The sequence below is a fragment of the Bos indicus genome, chromosome 3 (genome assembly GCF_029378745.1).
Source record: "Bos indicus isolate NIAB-ARS_2022 breed Sahiwal x Tharparkar chromosome 3, NIAB-ARS_B.indTharparkar_mat_pri_1.0, whole genome shotgun sequence".
NCBI classification, from domain to species: domain Eukaryota; kingdom Metazoa; phylum Chordata; class Mammalia; order Artiodactyla; family Bovidae; genus Bos; species Bos indicus.
Genome location: NC_091762.1, coordinates 8,445,446 through 8,463,429, shown reverse-complemented (window position 1 = coordinate 8,463,429; position 17,984 = coordinate 8,445,446). Strand labels below are relative to the sequence as shown.

At 45.7% G+C, this 17,984-nt stretch overlaps 4 protein-coding genes and 2 non-coding genes across 8 annotated transcripts in view; 2 read left to right on the top strand and 4 right to left on the bottom strand.

Annotated features, from left to right (window-relative positions):
* Nucleotides 1-740, bottom strand: part of NECTIN4 (nectin cell adhesion molecule 4) — a 28,341-nt gene extending 27,601 nt beyond the window's left edge. The window contains exon 1 of the mRNA XM_070783116.1: nucleotides 576-740. The gene's annotated coding sequence lies outside the window, so the exon portion shown is untranslated. The remainder of the gene's footprint in view (nucleotides 1-575) is intronic.
* An 83-nt stretch (nucleotides 741-823) lies between these two features.
* Nucleotides 824-2,752, top strand: KLHDC9 (kelch domain containing 9). The gene is made up of 4 exons (XM_019987504.2): nucleotides 824-1,471; nucleotides 1,756-1,915; nucleotides 2,007-2,205; nucleotides 2,473-2,752. The coding sequence occupies exons 1-4, from the start codon at nucleotides 951-953 to the stop codon at nucleotides 2,637-2,639; spliced, it is 1,047 nt and encodes a 348-aa protein (XP_019843063.2). The 5' UTR covers nucleotides 824-950; the 3' UTR covers nucleotides 2,640-2,752.
* Nucleotides 2,753-2,951: 199 nt separating this feature from the next.
* PFDN2 (prefoldin subunit 2) lies at nucleotides 2,952-14,932 on the bottom strand. The gene is made up of 4 exons (XM_019987619.2): nucleotides 14,824-14,932; nucleotides 4,075-4,163; nucleotides 3,850-3,973; nucleotides 2,952-3,253 (listed from the first exon to the last, which is right to left on the bottom strand). The coding sequence occupies exons 1-4, from the start codon at nucleotides 14,896-14,898 to the stop codon at nucleotides 3,077-3,079; spliced, it is 465 nt and encodes a 154-aa protein (XP_019843178.1). The 5' UTR covers nucleotides 14,899-14,932; the 3' UTR covers nucleotides 2,952-3,076.
* LOC139182437 (U6 spliceosomal RNA) lies at nucleotides 9,331-9,437 on the bottom strand. The gene has a single exon (XR_011566093.1). It is a non-coding gene; the product is annotated as a U6 spliceosomal RNA (small nuclear RNA).
* On the bottom strand, nucleotides 11,455-11,526 carry TRNAK-UUU (transfer RNA lysine (anticodon UUU)). The gene has a single exon. It is a non-coding gene; the product is annotated as a tRNA-Lys (tRNA).
* A 3-nt stretch (nucleotides 14,933-14,935) lies between the features above and the next one.
* NIT1 (nitrilase 1) lies at nucleotides 14,936-17,897 on the top strand. 3 transcript variants are annotated; one of them, XM_019987524.2, is made up of 7 exons: nucleotides 14,936-15,058; nucleotides 15,617-15,715; nucleotides 15,983-16,237; nucleotides 16,348-16,451; nucleotides 16,660-16,793; nucleotides 16,963-17,088; nucleotides 17,355-17,897. In XM_019987524.2, coding segments are annotated over exons 1-7 (987 nt in total). In that variant the 5' UTR covers nucleotides 14,936-15,056; the 3' UTR covers nucleotides 17,622-17,897. The 3 variants fall into 3 exon arrangements, with proteins under 3 accessions (XP_019843083.1, XP_019843112.1, XP_019843075.1); XM_019987553.2 differs by lacking the exon at nucleotides 14,936-15,058 and adding an exon at nucleotides 15,072-15,226; XM_019987516.2 differs by lacking the exon at nucleotides 14,936-15,058 and adding an exon at nucleotides 15,237-15,406.
* Nucleotides 17,898-17,984: the final 87 nt, after the last annotated feature.

Genomic DNA, 17,984 nt, shown 5'->3' with positions numbered 1-17,984 from the left:
AGGAGAAGGGGATGACAGAGGATGAGATGGCTGGATGGCATCACCGATTCGATGGACATGAGTTTGGGTGAACTCCGGGAGATGGTGATGGACAGGGAAGTCTGGCGTGCGGCAATTCATGGGGTTGCAAAGAGTCGGACACAACTGAGCGGCTGAACTGAACTGAACTGAAGAGATTAACCAGCAACGTTTTATAAATGAGAAAGAAAAGGCCTAGAGAAAAATAATCACTTTGAGAGTCAGGATATAGCTGGAACCAGAACCCAGGTCTCCTGACTCCCAGGTGAGTACAGTTTACGTTCACTGTCTCCACTCTGAGTTTTGTCTCCGCTTCCTCACTCATCCCTGGGGAAATCAGAACCAAACAGAAAAGTGCCAGAGCGAACTTGCCTGGCTGCCCAGTGGTGAAGACGCCGGGCTTCCACTGCCTGGGGCGAACGTTGCATCCTTGTTGGGAAACTAAGATCCCACATGCCAAGTGGCAGGCCTCTTCCCCCTCCCCGCCCGACCCCCAAAATATGCTAAAGTCAAAAGCACATGGTTCCTCCTCAATATTTGCTGAGCAACGCCGGCACCTGAAACGTCGTAGTCCCAAGTGAATTCGCAGCTTAAACAACAGGGGTCTTTCTGAAGAACTGGCTCTCCTCGGTCTGAGTTCAACACTCATCATTTTTATTGACCTAGCACAGCTCCTGTTGCCATGGTGACAACACTGCTTCCCGGTAGCTCCCCAGGTCTCCTGTCTCCACGGTTACCAGTGCTTTGCGACCTTCAATTTGCAGCGTCGTGCTGCAGCCGCGGCAGTGGTTGCTGGGTGACGGCGGCGAGAGCCGGTGCCTTGAGGTGGGGACCTGGAGGGGCTTCCGGTAGGGGCGGTTCCAGAGAAGCTTGAGCCCCCATATAGCTGGGCTCCGGGCCGCCGGCTCCGCAGCTCGCCTCTACCGGGTCCCATGGCTGGGGCTGTGGGCGAGGCGCGGGGCTCGGGCTGGACTTGGCGGCCGGTGGCGCAGGACCCGCTGCTGGCGCGGGCCTTCCATTCATGCACTGAACTGCGGGGACGGTTCTATCTGGTCGGGGGGCTCCTAGCTGGAGGAGCGAGAGAGCCGAGCAGTGAAACAGTGGTCTTCGATCCGGCTGGGGGCCAGGCCGTGCGTGTGGCAGCACGGGGCGGCCCGAGGCGCAGCCACCACGACGCGGCGCCGGTGGGCGGTCGCTGGCTCTGCGTGGTGGGCGGCTGGGACGGGTCGCACCGCTCGGCCACTGTGACCGCTTTGGACACGGACCGCGGTGTGTGGGAGGCGTGGACCGCCGGCTCCGGCAGCTGCCCCCCCGCCGGCCTCAGTAGTCACACCTGTACCCGAATCTCCGACCGAGAGCTGCGGGTAGCAGGCCGGGAGGGCGGGACCCGCACTCAGCGTCGTTACGGAAGCATCTACACGTTAAGGCTGGACCCTGGCGCCCGCACCTATTGGTATGACCTCCCCTGCCCTAAAATTTTCACCCTTCCTTCACCTGCACCCTGGAAAAACAGATTCGCAGGCAGTTTATCTAACATCCTCACCCTAGCACCATTCTTCCCTGGGAACCTTCCATGTCTAAGAGTTTAACTCCCTTTCAATATTACCCTTCATCTCAACTGAACTACATGTGGCCCTTTCCATGTCTCCCTTCTATCGCTGGCGAGGGGAGTGGGGAAAAGGCAGTATACAGCAGTTACATTTTCTAGAAAACCCAACTCAGGCCTGAATTTCACAGCTTTAAGGAAGAAGGCTGCCACACTGCTTCACGCTCGGGTCACTGTGCTGCTTTGCTCCAAAGTCCTGGGCCCCACCCAGGTCACCAGCTATTACTCTTTGGGGGCTGCAACTCAGCTGAACCAGAAGTAGCTGGGCATTGGAGTCATGGGAAGATTAAGGTATTGTCTACTCACATCTCGCTAAGGGTGGAACGCGACTAAACTTTGGATGCCCAAATCCCTCCAGACAGTCCCTTCTTTCTCCCTCAAGGAGGAACCGCCTGTTGCCCCCCATTTGATGGAAAAGCTTTCAAGGCTCGTGAGCAGCGGGCAGGGGTCCCGGCAGGGGCCTCGAGGACTGCGCCATCACTCATGTTCTGTGGTTGGGCCCTTTGCTGTCCTGTTCGGTGGAGAAACTTTGACCAGAGCCAGAGACACCATCTGCAATGACCTCTACATCTATGATACCCGTAAGAGCCAGCTTAAAGGTTGAGAAGGGGGAAAGGTGGGAAGACAGGAGAACCTGAAGACTACAGAGAGATAAAGGATGGAGTAAAGGGGTAGGGGGGAGGAAGAATTAGTCGACAACTTAAAGGAATACACAGAATATTAAACTTTTGAGAGGCCTGCAAATCATGGGAGGAGAAAAACAATGAGCAAGCCTTTGTCTTCTTGAGAGCCCCATGGGAGCCAAAGTGCTACGGCCTCAATAACCACCCTCTGCCCTTACCCAACAGGGAAGTCTCCTGCTCTGTGGTTCCACTTCCCCTGTGCCGACCATCGACTAAAACGCGTGGGCCACCGCACCTGCCTTTGGAATGATCAGCTCTACCTGGTCGGGGGTTTTGGTGAGGATGGCAGGACAGCTAGTCCACAGGTTTGCATTCTAGACCTCTTTATCTAAAGAGTAGTGCCAAGATACACTGCCAAGCCTCTGTTTTGTCGCAAACTCAAAGCATTATCACAGAGCTATCTTCCTCTTTTCAAATGCTGATTAAATTGCAACCTGCGAGTCAACACTGTCTCTGAATCTTTTGGTGGGGAGGGAAGTAAATAAGGAGATGCATCTTTATTTGCAAAGGAAAGGATAAAATATAAGACCTAGTCTGATACTGTGAGCCATTAACCTGACACAACCAAAACCACAAATCATATGCTTATCCATGCCCCATGCAAATTCTACCCCTCATATTGGGTGAAAGGTTCAGGCTAGAGCTAAGCATTCTGACCAAAACATTTAATTAACAAAAAAATATTACAATAGCAGAGAAAATAATAATAACAATAAAGAGAAATTAGAAGTGGGAATCAGGGTAGAAAACAACGCAAAGGCTTTGGTTTCTAGGAGACCAACACGCCAGCTGAGCTGGCCTTAGCCCCAGCGCCTTCTGAGTTTTCCTTGGCTGCTGGCTTCTCGTCTTCCCCCATGAGACGAATGTTGTGCTTTTCCCGGAATTCATTTAGTTCTTTTCCCTTTGCCTGAAGCTGTTGTGTCAGTGTCTCAATGATCTTCTGTATCTAGAGGGCAAGCGACAGGGGTTATGTAAGGATTTCAGGACTCCCTTCCCCCATCTGTTACAGACAATGGTTGGGGGAAGTGAAGGACAGATGATACCTCTAACCTCATCTTTAACCAAATATTAATAGTAGAGCCCAGACACTAAAAGTATTCCTTTCTTTAAAACAATGGCTTAAAACTTTAGTATACATAAGAATCACCTTGGCTGATTATTTTAAAAATGCTCTTCATGGCTCCCATCCCCAGCAGTTTTGAATCAGTGGGTACAGGAGAGGGTTTGGGAAGCTGCATTTTAAATTAGTCCTCCAGGTGATCTGGATGCAGGTACCCATGGACTACACTGTGAAAAACACACTCTAACCACCTTGCTTCTCCCAACTCAGCCAGGTCACAGAACCCATGGTGAGAGGCACAGTCAGCAACTCCTTTGTCTAAGGAGTTAGACTGAGCATAACATAAAGAGCATAGGCCAATAGGCTATTTATGCTGTCTTCAATGAGAGTCCCTACCCAAGCCCTCCTCCCCACATTCCCTAAAGCCCAAGCCTCCCCTTCCTTACTGTTGCTCAGAGCATCTATACGGGGATCTTGCTCACCTGCTCCTTGTTGTTCTCCAGGGCAGGCAGCACCTCTTTGACGGTCCGCTCCACCAGCACCCCTCCAACCATGCGGTAGCACTTGCGGGTTTCATCGACCTCCTTCAGAGTATCAATCACTAGGCTAAGGTAGGAGGACAAAGCAGAGCCTGAGAATTCAGTCCCACTCTGCTGCAACCCTCGTACAAAGTGGCCCATCCAACTCTCCTACTCTTTGCTCCTCACCTATGCTCATTCAACTCCATCTCCAGCTCAGCTGCTTTGGATGCCAGGCCCCGCTGTTCCTGCCTAAGACGGTTGAAGCCAGCAATTACCTAAGATGAGAAAGAGATAAGGTGAGAGAGGGGACAGTGGAAATGGCGGAGGGTCAACATACAACCGACTCACTGGAAAAGACCCTGACACTAGGAAAGATTGAAGGCAAAAGGAGAAGAGGACGGCAGCGGATGAGATGGTCAGACAGCATCACCAACTCAATGAAAATTAATCTGAGCAAACTCCAGGAGACAGAGAAAGAGGACAGAGAAGCCTGGCACTCTGGAGTCCATGGTGTCGCAAAGAGTTGGACATGACTTAGCCACTGAACAACAACATACAACACAGCATGGCAGGCTTTACAAAGACGCAGTAGTCGGCACCTACCTGGCAAAAGGAGAACACGGTCTGCAATTTGTAACTTATGTCTGTCTGGAACTCCATTCAACCAACACTGAGTGCCAGCTAGGTGGCTAGGCCACCTTACAACTTAGTCTGGTGAGGACTAGGCATTTGTTAGCCTCTTGATGAAAGTGAAAGAGGAGAGTGAAAAAGTTGGCTTAAAGCTCAACCTTCAGAAAACAAAGATCATGGCATCTGGTCCCATCACTTCATGGGAAATAGATGGGGAAACAGTGTCAGAGTTTAATTTTTGGGGGCTCCAAAATCACTGCAGATGGTGACTGCAGCCGTGAAATTAAAAGATGCTTACTCCTTGGAAGGAAAGTTATGACCAACCTAGATGGCATATTCAAAAGCAGAGACATTACTTTGCCAACAAAGGTCCGTCTAGTCAAGGATATGGTTTTTCCAGTGGTCATGTATGGATGTGAGAGTTGGACTGTGAAGAAAGCTGAGTGCCGAAGAATTGATGCTTTTGACCTGTGGTGTTGGAGAAGACTCTTGAGAGTCCCTTGGATTGCAAGGAGATCCAACCAGTCCATCCTAAAGGAGACCAGTCCTGGGTGTTCATTGGAAGGACTGATGCTGAGGCTGAAACTCCAATACTTTGGCCACCTCACGCGAAGAGCTGACTCATTGGAAAAGACCCTGATGCTGGGGGGGATTGGGGGCAGGAGGAGAAGGGGAGGACAGAGGATAAGATGGCTGGATGGCATCACCGACTCAATGCACATGAGTTTGGGTGAACTCCGGGAGTTGATGATGGACAAGGAGGCCTGGCATGGTGCAATTCATGGGGTCAAAAAGAGTCGGACACGACTGAGCAACTGAACTGAACTGAACTGAGGCATTTGTTATAAGAATGGGAAGTGGAGAGCTACTGGAACACCTACAGGGTAGCTTAAACTTGCAGGTAAAGGAAAAGCTTTGTAGTGAGTAATTCTTGTTTGGGTCTGCCCAGCATCCCTCTCATTAGGGAACCGCCCCTTCTAATTCACTGGGGTTCTTGTGGGGCTACTAATTACAGGACCCTTGCCCCTTGACCACAGGGACAGTAACCTATTCTATACTACAGTCTCTCTACAGGAGAGACAAACAGGTACAAAATGCAGCTGGAGCTCAGACACCTATGTGAGTATTCGGTCATCTCTGACATTTTGCAACCTTATGGACTGTAGCCCACCAGGCTCTTCTGTCTATGAGATTTTCCAGGCAAGAATACTGGAGTGGGTTGCCATTTCCTCCTCCAGGGAATCTTCCCGACCCAGGTATCGAACCACCATTTCCTGTGCCACCAGGGAAGCCCCAACACCGACAGTTGTCCTGTAAAGATTATCCTCCATTCCTTTCCTGAAACCCCTGAAGCTGCCCTAGTTCTTGAACTCTGTGTGGCCTAGATGATTAATGTGTCTTTTCACTGTGTTCAGTTCTACCACCAGCCTTCTAAAACAGTCCTTTAAAAAAAAACAAATGGCCCAAAGCCCATATCTGCAGCCTGTAAATCCTAACTGATAAGAGGTTTCCTGAGAGAGAATGCCTTAACTGAAGCCCAAAGGATGAGAAATCGGGGGTGAGGGTGGGGTGGGCAGTGGTGCAAAAGAAGCATAATAACATACTTAAAGGCCCAGAGAAGTGATTATGACCAGCTGCTTCTTCCCCAGAAACTGAGCAGAGAATTAAAACAGACTGAAAGTCAGCTGGATACTAATGCCACCACCAGCAACACATCTAGTATAGTGCTCTGATGACTGTATTTGGAAAGAAATATCAGATGAAAGGCAGAAGACTAGGTTTCAAGTTTTGTCTCTCACATATTGGTTCTATGACAAGACTTTTAACCCTATTCATTTAACCCTGGCTACAAGTGAGGATCAGGGGATCCGTTTTAAAGCATGAATAGTGGAACCTCAGAGCAGCTACCCAATCACTGGGAGTGAGGCTCTGGGCCTCAGTATTTCAGAGAAGATCTCCCATGAAATTCTGAGGTGCAGCCAGAACTGAAAACCACTGGGTTAATCTCTCTGAGCCTTAGTTTTCTTACCTGTGATATGCAGGTGATACCTACTTCACAGCGCTGTTGTATCACATGAATGAATGAATGTGGACAGTTTTGTAAGCAGTGAAGTACATTAATTACCATCATGACCTCTCTCCAAATGGAGTGTCCCTTGGACCCTCATGGTCCGCTGAGAGCAACAGGCCCACTCATTCAAACCATTACCAAATCTCTCACGGTCACTTCCATCATCTCCATTCTCACTGCATCGATGACTAAGCACCTCATCTTTACTAGGATCCCTTATTTCTAGCTCTCTCTCTGCAAGATGCATATACAGCTAATATGCTGTCCTGTACCACCTCTGCATCCCTTCTAAGGCCCAATAAATGAAGGAATAAATTTGACGAGGAACTTGTCATTCCAGCAGCTTGTTTCCCTCTCCCAACCATCCTTTCATCTCAATCTGCTTCATCCATTCATTTCAGCAGATGCGTTGGAAATCTCACTCATCTACAAGCTGTTTTTCCTTCATTTTCATTACCTATAATCGAAACTATTCCATTTATAATTAGCATTTTCTCCACTGTCAACGTAACCTCAAAATACTTTCATCTAAGAAAATTTCACAACTAAGCTAGATTCCAGATGCCCTCCTAGAATCTGAATGACATCCATTCTTCTGGATATATGTTGTATTTAACACACATTAATGAAATCAGCTTAAATGTCTAAAATTTCTGAGACCTGAAATTATTTTTTTTAGTATAATAATTAGTAGGAATCTACTTTTCAACCACCAGTTTAACACCACTAAAGGCAAAGAAATTTTTTAAAATTCCAACTTTTCTTCAAACATTCTTGCTGATTAACAATGCTATATTTCAACCCTACACTTAACAACCCTGTAATAAGCAGAGATGGCCAGGCCACTGTTGACTCCCTCAGCCCTATTAAATCATCTCACACATAAACACTCCTCCTGAAAAAGAATCCAATTAAAATACCAACTCTTTTTCCTTTTTTTGGCCGTGAGGTGTAGCAGGATCTTAGTTTCCTGATCAGGAATTGAACCCCCAACCCCTGTAATGCAAAGGCAGAGTGCAAACCACTGGATCACCAGGAAGTCCCTACTGTTCCTATTCTAAAGTAACTTCAAGCCTGACAGCTATACAGTAGAGCACTCACATTCTCATAACTGGCATGTAGAAGTAATTTTACAGAGGACATGATCATCTTTTTTTGTTTGTTAGTTCCTAGTTTTCTTCAGATATAATTGATAGGGGACTTCCCTGGCAAACCAGGGGTTAGGACCCAGCTTCCACTGCAGGAGTCCTGGGTTCGATCCCTGTTTGGGGAACTAAGCTCCCACAAGACACACAATGCTCCCCTCCCCAAAACAAAGATAACTGACACAGAGCATTGTGTAAGTTTAAGGTATATAACATTATGATTTTATATATATATTTGAAAACGTTAGCACAATAATATTAGTTAATATATCCATCACCTCACAGTTACTTCTGTGATGGGAACTTTTAAGATTTCTGCTCATAGCAACTTTCAAGTATACAACACAGTATTGTTAACCACAGTTGTCATGGTATACATTAGATCCCCAGAACTAATTCATGTTATAACTCCAATTTTGTTACCTTTTGTACCCCCCCTTCACTCATTCCCTCTCTTCCGGCTCCAAAGCACCAATCTACTCTGTTTCTATGAGTTCAATTTTTTTTTATTCCACATATAAACGAGATCATTAAGTACTTGTCTTTCTTTGACTTATTTTCACTGGACATAATACCTTCAGGGTTCACTCATTTTGTCACAAATAGCAGAATTTCCTTCTTTTTTTTTACAGGTGAATAATATTCTTCTGTGTGTGTGTATGTGTGTGTGTGTGACATTTTATGTATTCGTCTATAGGACATGGTATTCTAATTTTTAAGGGCTATATAGCACTTAAACTTTATCGATACTTTCTTTTAATACATAAACCATCTAACCATTCTTCTCTTGTTGGGACATTTAGGTTATTTCCAATTTTCCTGTAATAAATAGCACTGATTTTACATATCTGGACAAACAGTACAAAAACTTTACAGTCATTTCTCTTGAATCATACTCTCCTAAGACTGAGTCAAAAGGGTATTAACATTATTATAGTTTCTTTTTTTTTTTAAACTTTACAGAATTGTATTAGTTTTGCCAAATATCAAAATGAATCCACCACAGGTATACATGTGTTCCCCATCCTGAACCCTCCTCCCTCCTCCCTCCCCATACCATCCCTCTGGGTCGTCCCAGTGCACTAGCCCCAAGCATCCAGTATCGTGCATCGAACCTGGACTGGCATCTCGTTTCATACATGATATTTTACATGTTTCAATGCCATTCTCCCAAATCTTCCCACCCTCTCCCTCTCCCACAGAGTCCAAAAGGCTGTTCTATACATCAGTGTCTCTTTTGCTGTCTCGTACACAGGGTTATTGTTACCCTCTTTCTAAATTCCATATATATGCGTTAGTATACTGTATTGGTGTTTTTCCTTCTGGCTTACTTCACTCTGTATAATAGGCTCCAGTTTCATCCACCTCATTAGAACTGATTCAAATGTATTCTTTTTAATGGCTGAGTAATACTCCATTGTGTATATGTACCATAGCTTTCTTATCCATTCATCTGCTGATGGACATCTAGGTTGCTTCCATGTCCTGGCTATTATAAACAGTGCTGCAATGAACATTGGGGTACACGTGTCTCTTTCCCTTCTGGTTTCCTCAGTGTGAATGCCCAGCAGTGGGATTGCTGGATCATAAGGCAGTAAAAATATGGAACACTTCACGAATTTGCGTGTCATCCTTGTGCAGGGGCCATGCTAATCTTCTCTGTATCGTTCCAATTTTAGTATATGTGCTGCCGAAGCGAGCACATTTATTATAGTTTCTACTGTATGTTGCTATAAACTCCCCCAAGATGACCAGAAGACTTTACAGTGCTACCAGCAATATCATGACTGTGCCTGACAGTAGCTCATATTACCTATGTTAATTTAGTAATTTTTAGAGCAGGAAGAGATCTTAATTCCAGAAGCCTTGGAATCATCCTCAATTCACTATCCACCCTCAATTAACTTCTAAATCATATCTATCTACTGAATACCTCAAATCCATCCACTATCATCTCTCACCTGTACTATGGAGCCTCCTAGGTGAGTTCCACACTTGACTCCTTCAATCCATTCCCCACACTTCAGCACAAGTAACCTTAAATTTAAATCTAACCATCCTATGCCTAAACCTTCCATTATTCCCACTGCTCATGGGATAAAACCCAAACCCCTGAAGACAGCAAAAAAAAAAGTCCTTCAGATCTGGTCCTTGCTGCCTCTTGCAGGCAGTCCTCCTCTCACCGCTCACACTCAGCACTATCAGGTCTCCCGCACTGCAGGCAGATTCCCTGCTGTCTGAGCCACCGGTGAAGCCCATGGCCCAGCAGAACCACTTGCAATTCCCCTATCATTTACCTTCAGGTATTTGCAGAAAATCCACACCCTACCTGGTACACTTACCCAAACCTTTCTTGTCGCATTTTTCTCTGCCTAACTCTAATTCGTTCTTCATGTTTCAACATAGATTCTTCTAGGAAGCAGTTCTTGCCATCCCCTAGCCCCATATTAACTCCTTGTATGTACTCACATATAGTGTGACTGAAGTCACTCAGTGGTGTCTGACTCTTTGTGACCCCATGGACTGTAGCCCACGAGGCTCCTCCATCCATGGAATTTTCTAGGCAAGAGTGCTGGAGTGGGTTGCCATTTCCTTCCCCAGGGGATCTTCCCGACCCAGGGATCGAACCCGGGTCTCCTGCATTGTGGGCAGACGCTTTACCATCTGAGCCACCAGGGAAGCCCACTCACATATAAGCATCTATCAATTTCTTACACTTTTTGATAGAAAACTTTTTCTATTTTCACATACTATGTTCTTTATTTTCCATTATACCGCCTACCTCTAAACTTTATTATCTTCTTTGAAAATTTAAAAATATGTAACTGTACCTTCTTTTAAAACACCTGTATCTTTTACGGTCCTACACTAACCTGCCTGCCTTCCACCACAGTCTGCACAGTAAGGGGGCACTACTATGTGCCAGGTACTCTGCTGGACTCTTTATTTCATTTTATTCTAAAACAAACAACAAAAGCAACAAAACACATTATAAGACATGTACCTTCATTATAAGACATTTTACCTTCTGTGAATACAGATCATGAAACCAAGGCTGGTGGAACGTGGGGGTGGATAAAATAACACAGTGGACAGCAGGACTGCTACTTTCACCATGGTCTAACTCTAAGAATTCATTTTCTATTAATGTATTATCCCTGGCTTGTAACATAATAATCTCTTAATGAGTCAAACTATTTCCATTTGATTTATTTTTGTTTTCTTTCTTTTTTGTTTGATACCATATAGTTTTGATAAGTACGGGGAAAATCTATAATCATATTTATCACCCAAAGGTCTTATCTACATGATATTTACTCTTCCTGGGTTTAATGGAAGAATAAAAGAGGTAGAGAATTATGACTGGATGCATCTGGAAGAGCATTTTCTGGGCTGTCACTGCACTTAGTATCTTCTTTTTAGTTCAGTGCCCCCTGTTCTGACTAACATGTGCTGTGTGCTTAGTTGCACAGTCACATCTGACTCTGTGATTCCCTGGAATATATATAGCCTGCCAGGTGCCTCTGTCCATGGGGATTCTCCAGGCAAACATATTCAACTCTAAAAACTTTTCTGAGCTTATCAAATGATGATTCTCATCCTTTCTCTTCATCAAAGTTTTTAGGACGAGTCTATACTCACTGCCTCCACCTCCTCACCTCCCAATTCACTTTATTTATTTAAATGTTTAACCATGCCATGAGGCTTGTGGAATCTTAGTTCCCTGACCAGGGATCGAACCTGGGCCACAGCAGGAAAAGCACCAAGTCCTAACCACTGAACCATCAGAGAATTCCCAAGTTATGTCTTTTTGAATCTAAGTTTTTTCACCAAAAAATTGGAGGTGTCTATCTCGTACAATGTTGTGAGGATTCATTAATTACATCAAGGACTCAGGACATTATCCAACATACAACAGATTGTCAATAAGCAGTACCTGCTATTATTATAACACAGCTCCACCTAAGTGTCCTACAGATACCTTAAACTCAGGTCATTCAAAGCTCAACTTTCTTTTACTCCTTTTTTTTCCCCCCATTTTGGCAACTCAAACAGCATGTAGGATCCTAGTTCCCTGACTATGGTTCAAACCCGCACGCCCTGAATTGGAAGCTCAGAGTCTTAACCACTGGACCACCAGGGAAGTCCTTTTACTCCATTTTAAACTGCTCCTCTTCTTGTCTCCCCTCTTTCTGCTAATGACACAACTCTAGCCTGTTAGGAAACCCTGGTTTCATCTTTGAACACACCCTTACCCCATCAACTGCCAAATTTCTTACCTCTACCTCAGCAATTTTTCTTAGGCTTACTGACATTGATCGTGCCAACTGAAGGCCTCATTACCTCTTGTCTGAGGTACTGCAACAGTCTTTTAGATTATCTCCCCATTTTTGGACTCTCCAAATCCATCCTATACATTGTTGCTAATTTAATTCTTCTAGCACTTGGATGACACAGAAAAATATTCATGATATAGTATTAAGCTTAAAAGCAGATTATGAAATAGCAAATAACTGTATTTAGAATACTACATAAAATTAAAGATGTAAATGTGTAAAACACACATGTACAAAAACATAAAAGAAGGGGAAAAAACTCTCAAATGATACATTTCAAAATGGTAAGAACAGTTATCTCTGGATAGTAGGGCCATGGGTAATTTATTTATCTTGTACTTTTTCTTGTGTTTTCTACAATGAATATATATTTTATGTAATAATAAAAAAATAAATGATATAACATATATCCTTCTGTGAGTCCCTCACTGCTTACATAAAAAATTCCTGAATTCTTTGCCATGCAAAGACTCAGTATACTTTAAGGACTATACCTCTCTAACTTATAACTCATAATTTAGCTAAACAAAGTAGTCACTGCACTTCATGTCAATCTATGCTTTCTCTAGATCTCCTCTTACCCTATTCTCTATATTCTGTTTCTACTGCCATCTGTTCAAATTTATCCAATCCTTCAGGTTCAGCTCAAATATCTCTAGTAGGATCATGGTATAAGCAGGAAAAAATAGGTCTGTCTGATTCTCAAGTCCCTCAATTAAAAACTCTCCCAGTCTGAGTAAGTTAAAGCCTTTGAAACTCAAACATTCTGAGGACAACACTGCTACTTCAAATGGCAGTAATTAAGTAACAGAAGATAAAACAAGTCAAGTGCCCAGCACAACATGCCACTTGCCTCCATCCTGTCTATATGGCTCAGATTTGAAGCAGTGATACAGATTTTTTACCCAGTGTTCTCTCTGGAACACAAAGGTCAGAGAATGTTAAGCAAGGAACAGCCTCAGAACTCAATTACCACAATTCTTCAGTCTGTTCTGACAGCCTCTTTTTCTCTATCGTCCCTTAAATCTGGTTTCACTCTGTTCTACTTCTTCACTTTCTGTACAAACCTTAGGTGATTTCACCCACAACCATGGCTTTATCTACCATTCATAAACGTATAAATTCTCTGTATCTCCAATTCAGATTTCTTTCTGTAACCTGACATTATGAATCAAACTATCTACTAAATGTCTCTACCTGTATGTCCCACAAGAAACTCAAACTTATTTTCTCCCCAAACCTGTTCATCTTCCTACATTCCCTAAAGGCACCATCCAAGGCAGAAACCTGAAGGACATCCAAGATTCCCCTTTTGTCCCCTTTTCTCCACTTTCAAGTCTTGCAGTAATCCATTCCAAACTTTAAGTCCATCTGCATCCCAAACATATCAGGAAGTTTACTGCCACAGTGTTTTTAAACACATTATTCCCTCTACCCAGAAAATCCTCCAGTTCTTTCTTTGCTTGACTAACTTCTCTCATCCTTTAGAACTGAGCTGAAAGATTATCTTTTTTACAAAACAAAATAATTAACATTTATTATGCACATCAGGTACTTTGGCCACCTGATGCGAAGAGCTGACTCATTTGAAAAGACCCTGATGCTGGGAAAGATGAAGGCAGGAGGAGAAGGGCATGACAGAGGATGAGATGGCTGGATGGCATCACCGACTCAATGGACAGGAGTCTGAGTAAACTCCGGGAGTTGGTAATGGACAGGGAGGCCTGGCGTGCTGCAGTCCATGAGGTCGCAAAGAGTCACACGACTGAGCGACTGAACTGAACTGAACACACAGTAGTATATTTTGTTTTATATCACTGTGCAAAATACTTTGTATACGTTGTCTAAAAACTCTTCTTCCCTCCCCCAAAATTCCATAACACTTCATATCTCTCATACATACACTTCTGCCTCACATTGGCATTTTGTGTATATCTTATTTTTCTCACCAGACTAAAAGCTCTTTGATTGCCGGAGTCAGTTTTAAAAATCTTTATGCAGAATATCTCTGCCTATAGTAACTGTTCAACAAATAACTGATAGACAAACCTATAATTAAAAGAGCTATTGTTTTAATTACGTTTTCCTATTTACACGGATTTCTTCCCACCCGTAACAAACACTAGCCCCACTATCAGCAAACCACGGTTCCCAGGCCACAAACGGCCTTCTGATTAACTTATCAAACGTTCTCCCGGTGCTAGGCACTGGGAGAAATGCATGCTCGAATTTTTAGTAAAGGATTTCTGGTGTCTAAATTCAATCTAGTAATGACTCTCAAAACAGTATCAAACACTAGACTGTTCGAGTATGTGAGTCACGTGGCTCTGCAGTGACGACGATTTTCAGCGTGGCTTCAGAGTCAAGTAACAGACTACACTAGCCGTTCGTCGACTAATCCCCTAGGACTCGCCATGACCTGCCTCACCTAGCCATATCCTGTTCGAAGGTGCGGAGGAAAAGGGGGAAAGTGGCCACCCATTTTTCCTCAGACCTGGGCATCCTCCCAGCCCCTGCTTCCCCCTCGCCTAGGCTCACCCAACCCTCCGAGGGGGCGTGGCTCTCACCTACCAATCCGCCTACTCTCTCCCCGGGGGCTCGGCTAGCTTCTCCAAGGACCCTCCCCTCTCTGGACGGCCACGCAAATGCGGGACTGGAGTAAAGGTCTGCACAGCCACAGGCTAACCCCCCTCCTCTCACGACGACTCTGGACCCAGCCAGCTTGCCCTACTGCACATTCCCTGGTCCTCACCTGCTCTGCGGACACCGCCCCCTTCCCCGTGCCGCTCCCGCTGCTCTTGCCGGCGCGACCGCCGTTCTCCGCCATCTTCACCGCCTGCTAGGCTTCCGGCCTTCGCGGCTCAGCCCCCTGCCCTGCGTCACGTCCGGTCTCGGAGTTACCGCCCACTCGCCCCTGGCACCGGCACCTCCACCTCCAGGCCGCAGTTTTGTTCGGTTCCCGCGGATGATTTTGGCCATATCTTGATGTAGGACCTACTACCTATCCCGCCCACCCCGATGAATTCCACCTGTGGTGCTTTAACTTGTGCAACAGAGACGCTGCCCCTGGGAGGCGCGGGAAAGAATGGGTTAACTGGAGAGTGGGGCGCTGGTTGAGATCTGGGTGCCAGTGCCCCCCTGCCCACCACTGGGTGGTGAGAAACGAGGGAGGGTGAACTTCCCCTCAGAGATTCTGGTGGGGAAATATGCTTTGCGTCAATAAAACTGACTGTGCTGCACAGTCAGGGAGAGAAGCTGGGAAGACCAAGAAGTAACTCGGAGATGGCTTTTGAACTGCGGAAATATTTGTCTGAGGAAAAAGGCTTTAATTTAATGTGAGATCAAAGGCCTTTCCTCCATCTTCCCACTTTATGATCTCTTCCGGTAGCCCATAATTACCTATGATAAAGAATGTTTTGACCATTTGGGAGGTTTTGCAGGGAGGGTCCTGATTCAGCCTCACAGTATGAAGAGAGAAGTCAAGGGATCTTAGAAATTTATTGCTTGAGAGAAGGGTTGGTGTCCTGATTTCTCACTTTCTTCAGGCTGGGCTTCATCATCAGGCCTCCTCACCAACTCCTGTCCCTTCTTTCGTGTCCTGGACTCCGGATACCTCGATTTTCAGTACTTTGTGCTCCACCCAGGTAACCTGTTTTGCTGTGCTCAGTTGCCTGGCACATAATAGATACTCAGTAAATGTTTGTTAAATGTATGGATGGTGGGAAACACTGGGGCATCAACCATCCACAGAAATATTTGATTAGTGGCTCATTATGCCATGGGTCATTGTGCCCTTTAAGAGTAAAATTAAAGGAAAGTCCAGCTTTCCTGTCTCCCTATTTTAGCCTCTTATCCTTAAACTTAGGTTTCCCCATGCTAGTCACTCTGAGGCTTGCCTATGCCATTTACAGACTCAGAACCATGGCCGCCTCATCTTCTTTCTCGGAACTGCCCCTGGTGGCTGTGTGCCAGGTAACATCGACCCCAGACAAGGAGCAGAACTTTAAAACATGTGCTGAGCTGATTCGGGAGGCTGCCAGACTGGGCGCTTGCCTGGCTTTCCTGCCTGAGGCATTTGACTTCATTGCACGGGACCCTGAAGAGACACGCCGCCTGTCTGAGCCACTGAGTGGGAACCTTTTGGAAGAATATACCCAGCTTGCCAGGTATCAAGGAAAGGGGGAGGGAGAGGTAGTTTCTTTTTGAGTAATGTCCTAGGATTGCCGGCTATGAGGGTAGAACTTGAGAAGAGTTGTCAGTGTCCCCTCCCCCTCAGGGAATGTGGACTCTGGCTGTCCTTGGGTGGTTTCCATGAGCGTGGCCAGGACTGGGAGCAGACTCAGAAAATCTACAACTGTCATGTGATTCTGAACAACATGGGTGAGACTCTTTAGCCTGCCTCCTCAGGCAATTATACCTAAGATTCTCCAGAATTCTGTTTTCTCAACTGTTTCCTTGGCCAGGGGTTTTTGGGGGTATTTGTACTTCTGTTCCTAGTCTATAAGCTATCTCCTCTTTGGGAGGAGAGGATCTAAGCTGGCTTTCTAGGGCACCAGCACCGAGTATTTTTTTTTCCCTCTTACTCTAGGGTCAGTAGTGGCCACCTACAGGAAGACGCATCTGTGTGACGTAGAGATTCCAGGACAGGGGCCTATGCGTGAAAGCAACTCTACCATACCTGGGCCCAGTCTTGAGTCTCCTATCAGCACACCAGCAGGCAAGGTGGGCACTGTGAAAGGATGAGGGTAGGAGGGGAACAAGAGGGAAGGGAACAGGAATCCTTGAAAGAAGTGGTAGAGGACAGAAAGCCCTAAGGAGTGGGGTAGCAGGGTCATGACCAAATGCTGTGACATAAGGGCAGGGGGGCTAAATAGGCTGGTTTTCATTCCAGATTGGTCTAGCTATCTGCTATGACATGCGGTTCCCTGAACTTTCTCTGGCATTGGTTCAGGCTGGAGCAGAAATACTTACCTACCCTTCGGCTTTTGGATCTGTTACAGGCCCAGCCCATTGGGAGGTAAGAGTATACTTCTTTGGAACATAAGGGCTTTTCTTACTTCATTCTCCTTCCTTGGTTCTACCAGTTAAAAGATTTTCTTTCTCCTTCCCAACTAGTGGGAAAATTCACTTTCCCAGATTGTTGCCTCTCAGAGTAGTAAATAATTCATAGGCAATTATCAGGATGGTCACAATGGGTAGATTGGGCTGTAATGTCCATGGCTTATCACTTCCCTACCAGCTGCTACATGTACTTAAGTGAACAGCTGTCTTCTCCATCCCTAGGTGTTGTTGCGGGCCCGTGCCATTGAAACCCAGTGCTACGTAGTGGCGGCAGCACAGTGTGGACGCCACCATGAGAAGAGAGCAAGTTATGGCCATAGCATGGTGGTAGATCCCTGGGGAACAGTGGTGGCCCGCTGCTCTGAAGGACCAGGCCTTTGCCTTGCCCGAATTGACCTCAACTATCTGCAACAGTTGCGCAAACAACTGCCTGTGTTCCAGCACCGCAGGCCTGACCTCTACGGCAATCTGGGTCACCCACTGTCTTAAGACTTTTGACTTCTGTCCACTGAGACCTCCATTGTGAGCTGGTGGTGTTGTGACTTGTAGGCGGGACCCAGGCGCAGCTTCCCTCATTTGGAGAACCTTGTCTCTTGATGGAACACAGGCTCAGCTTCTTGGAAAAGAAGAAACTTTCACCTGAGCTCAGATTTCAGTTTCAGAAAGGTGGAATTTAATATAGTCACTGTTTATTTCATGAAAACTGAAGTTATGCTGAGGGCTGAGCAGCACTGGCATTGAAAAAAAATATATAATCATCATAAAGTCTGTGTCTGAATATCTCTTTTGGGAGCTGAAAGGGGAGGTGGTATTGTACCAGCTGGACTAGGCTCCAGTTCTAGGCCTCCTGGC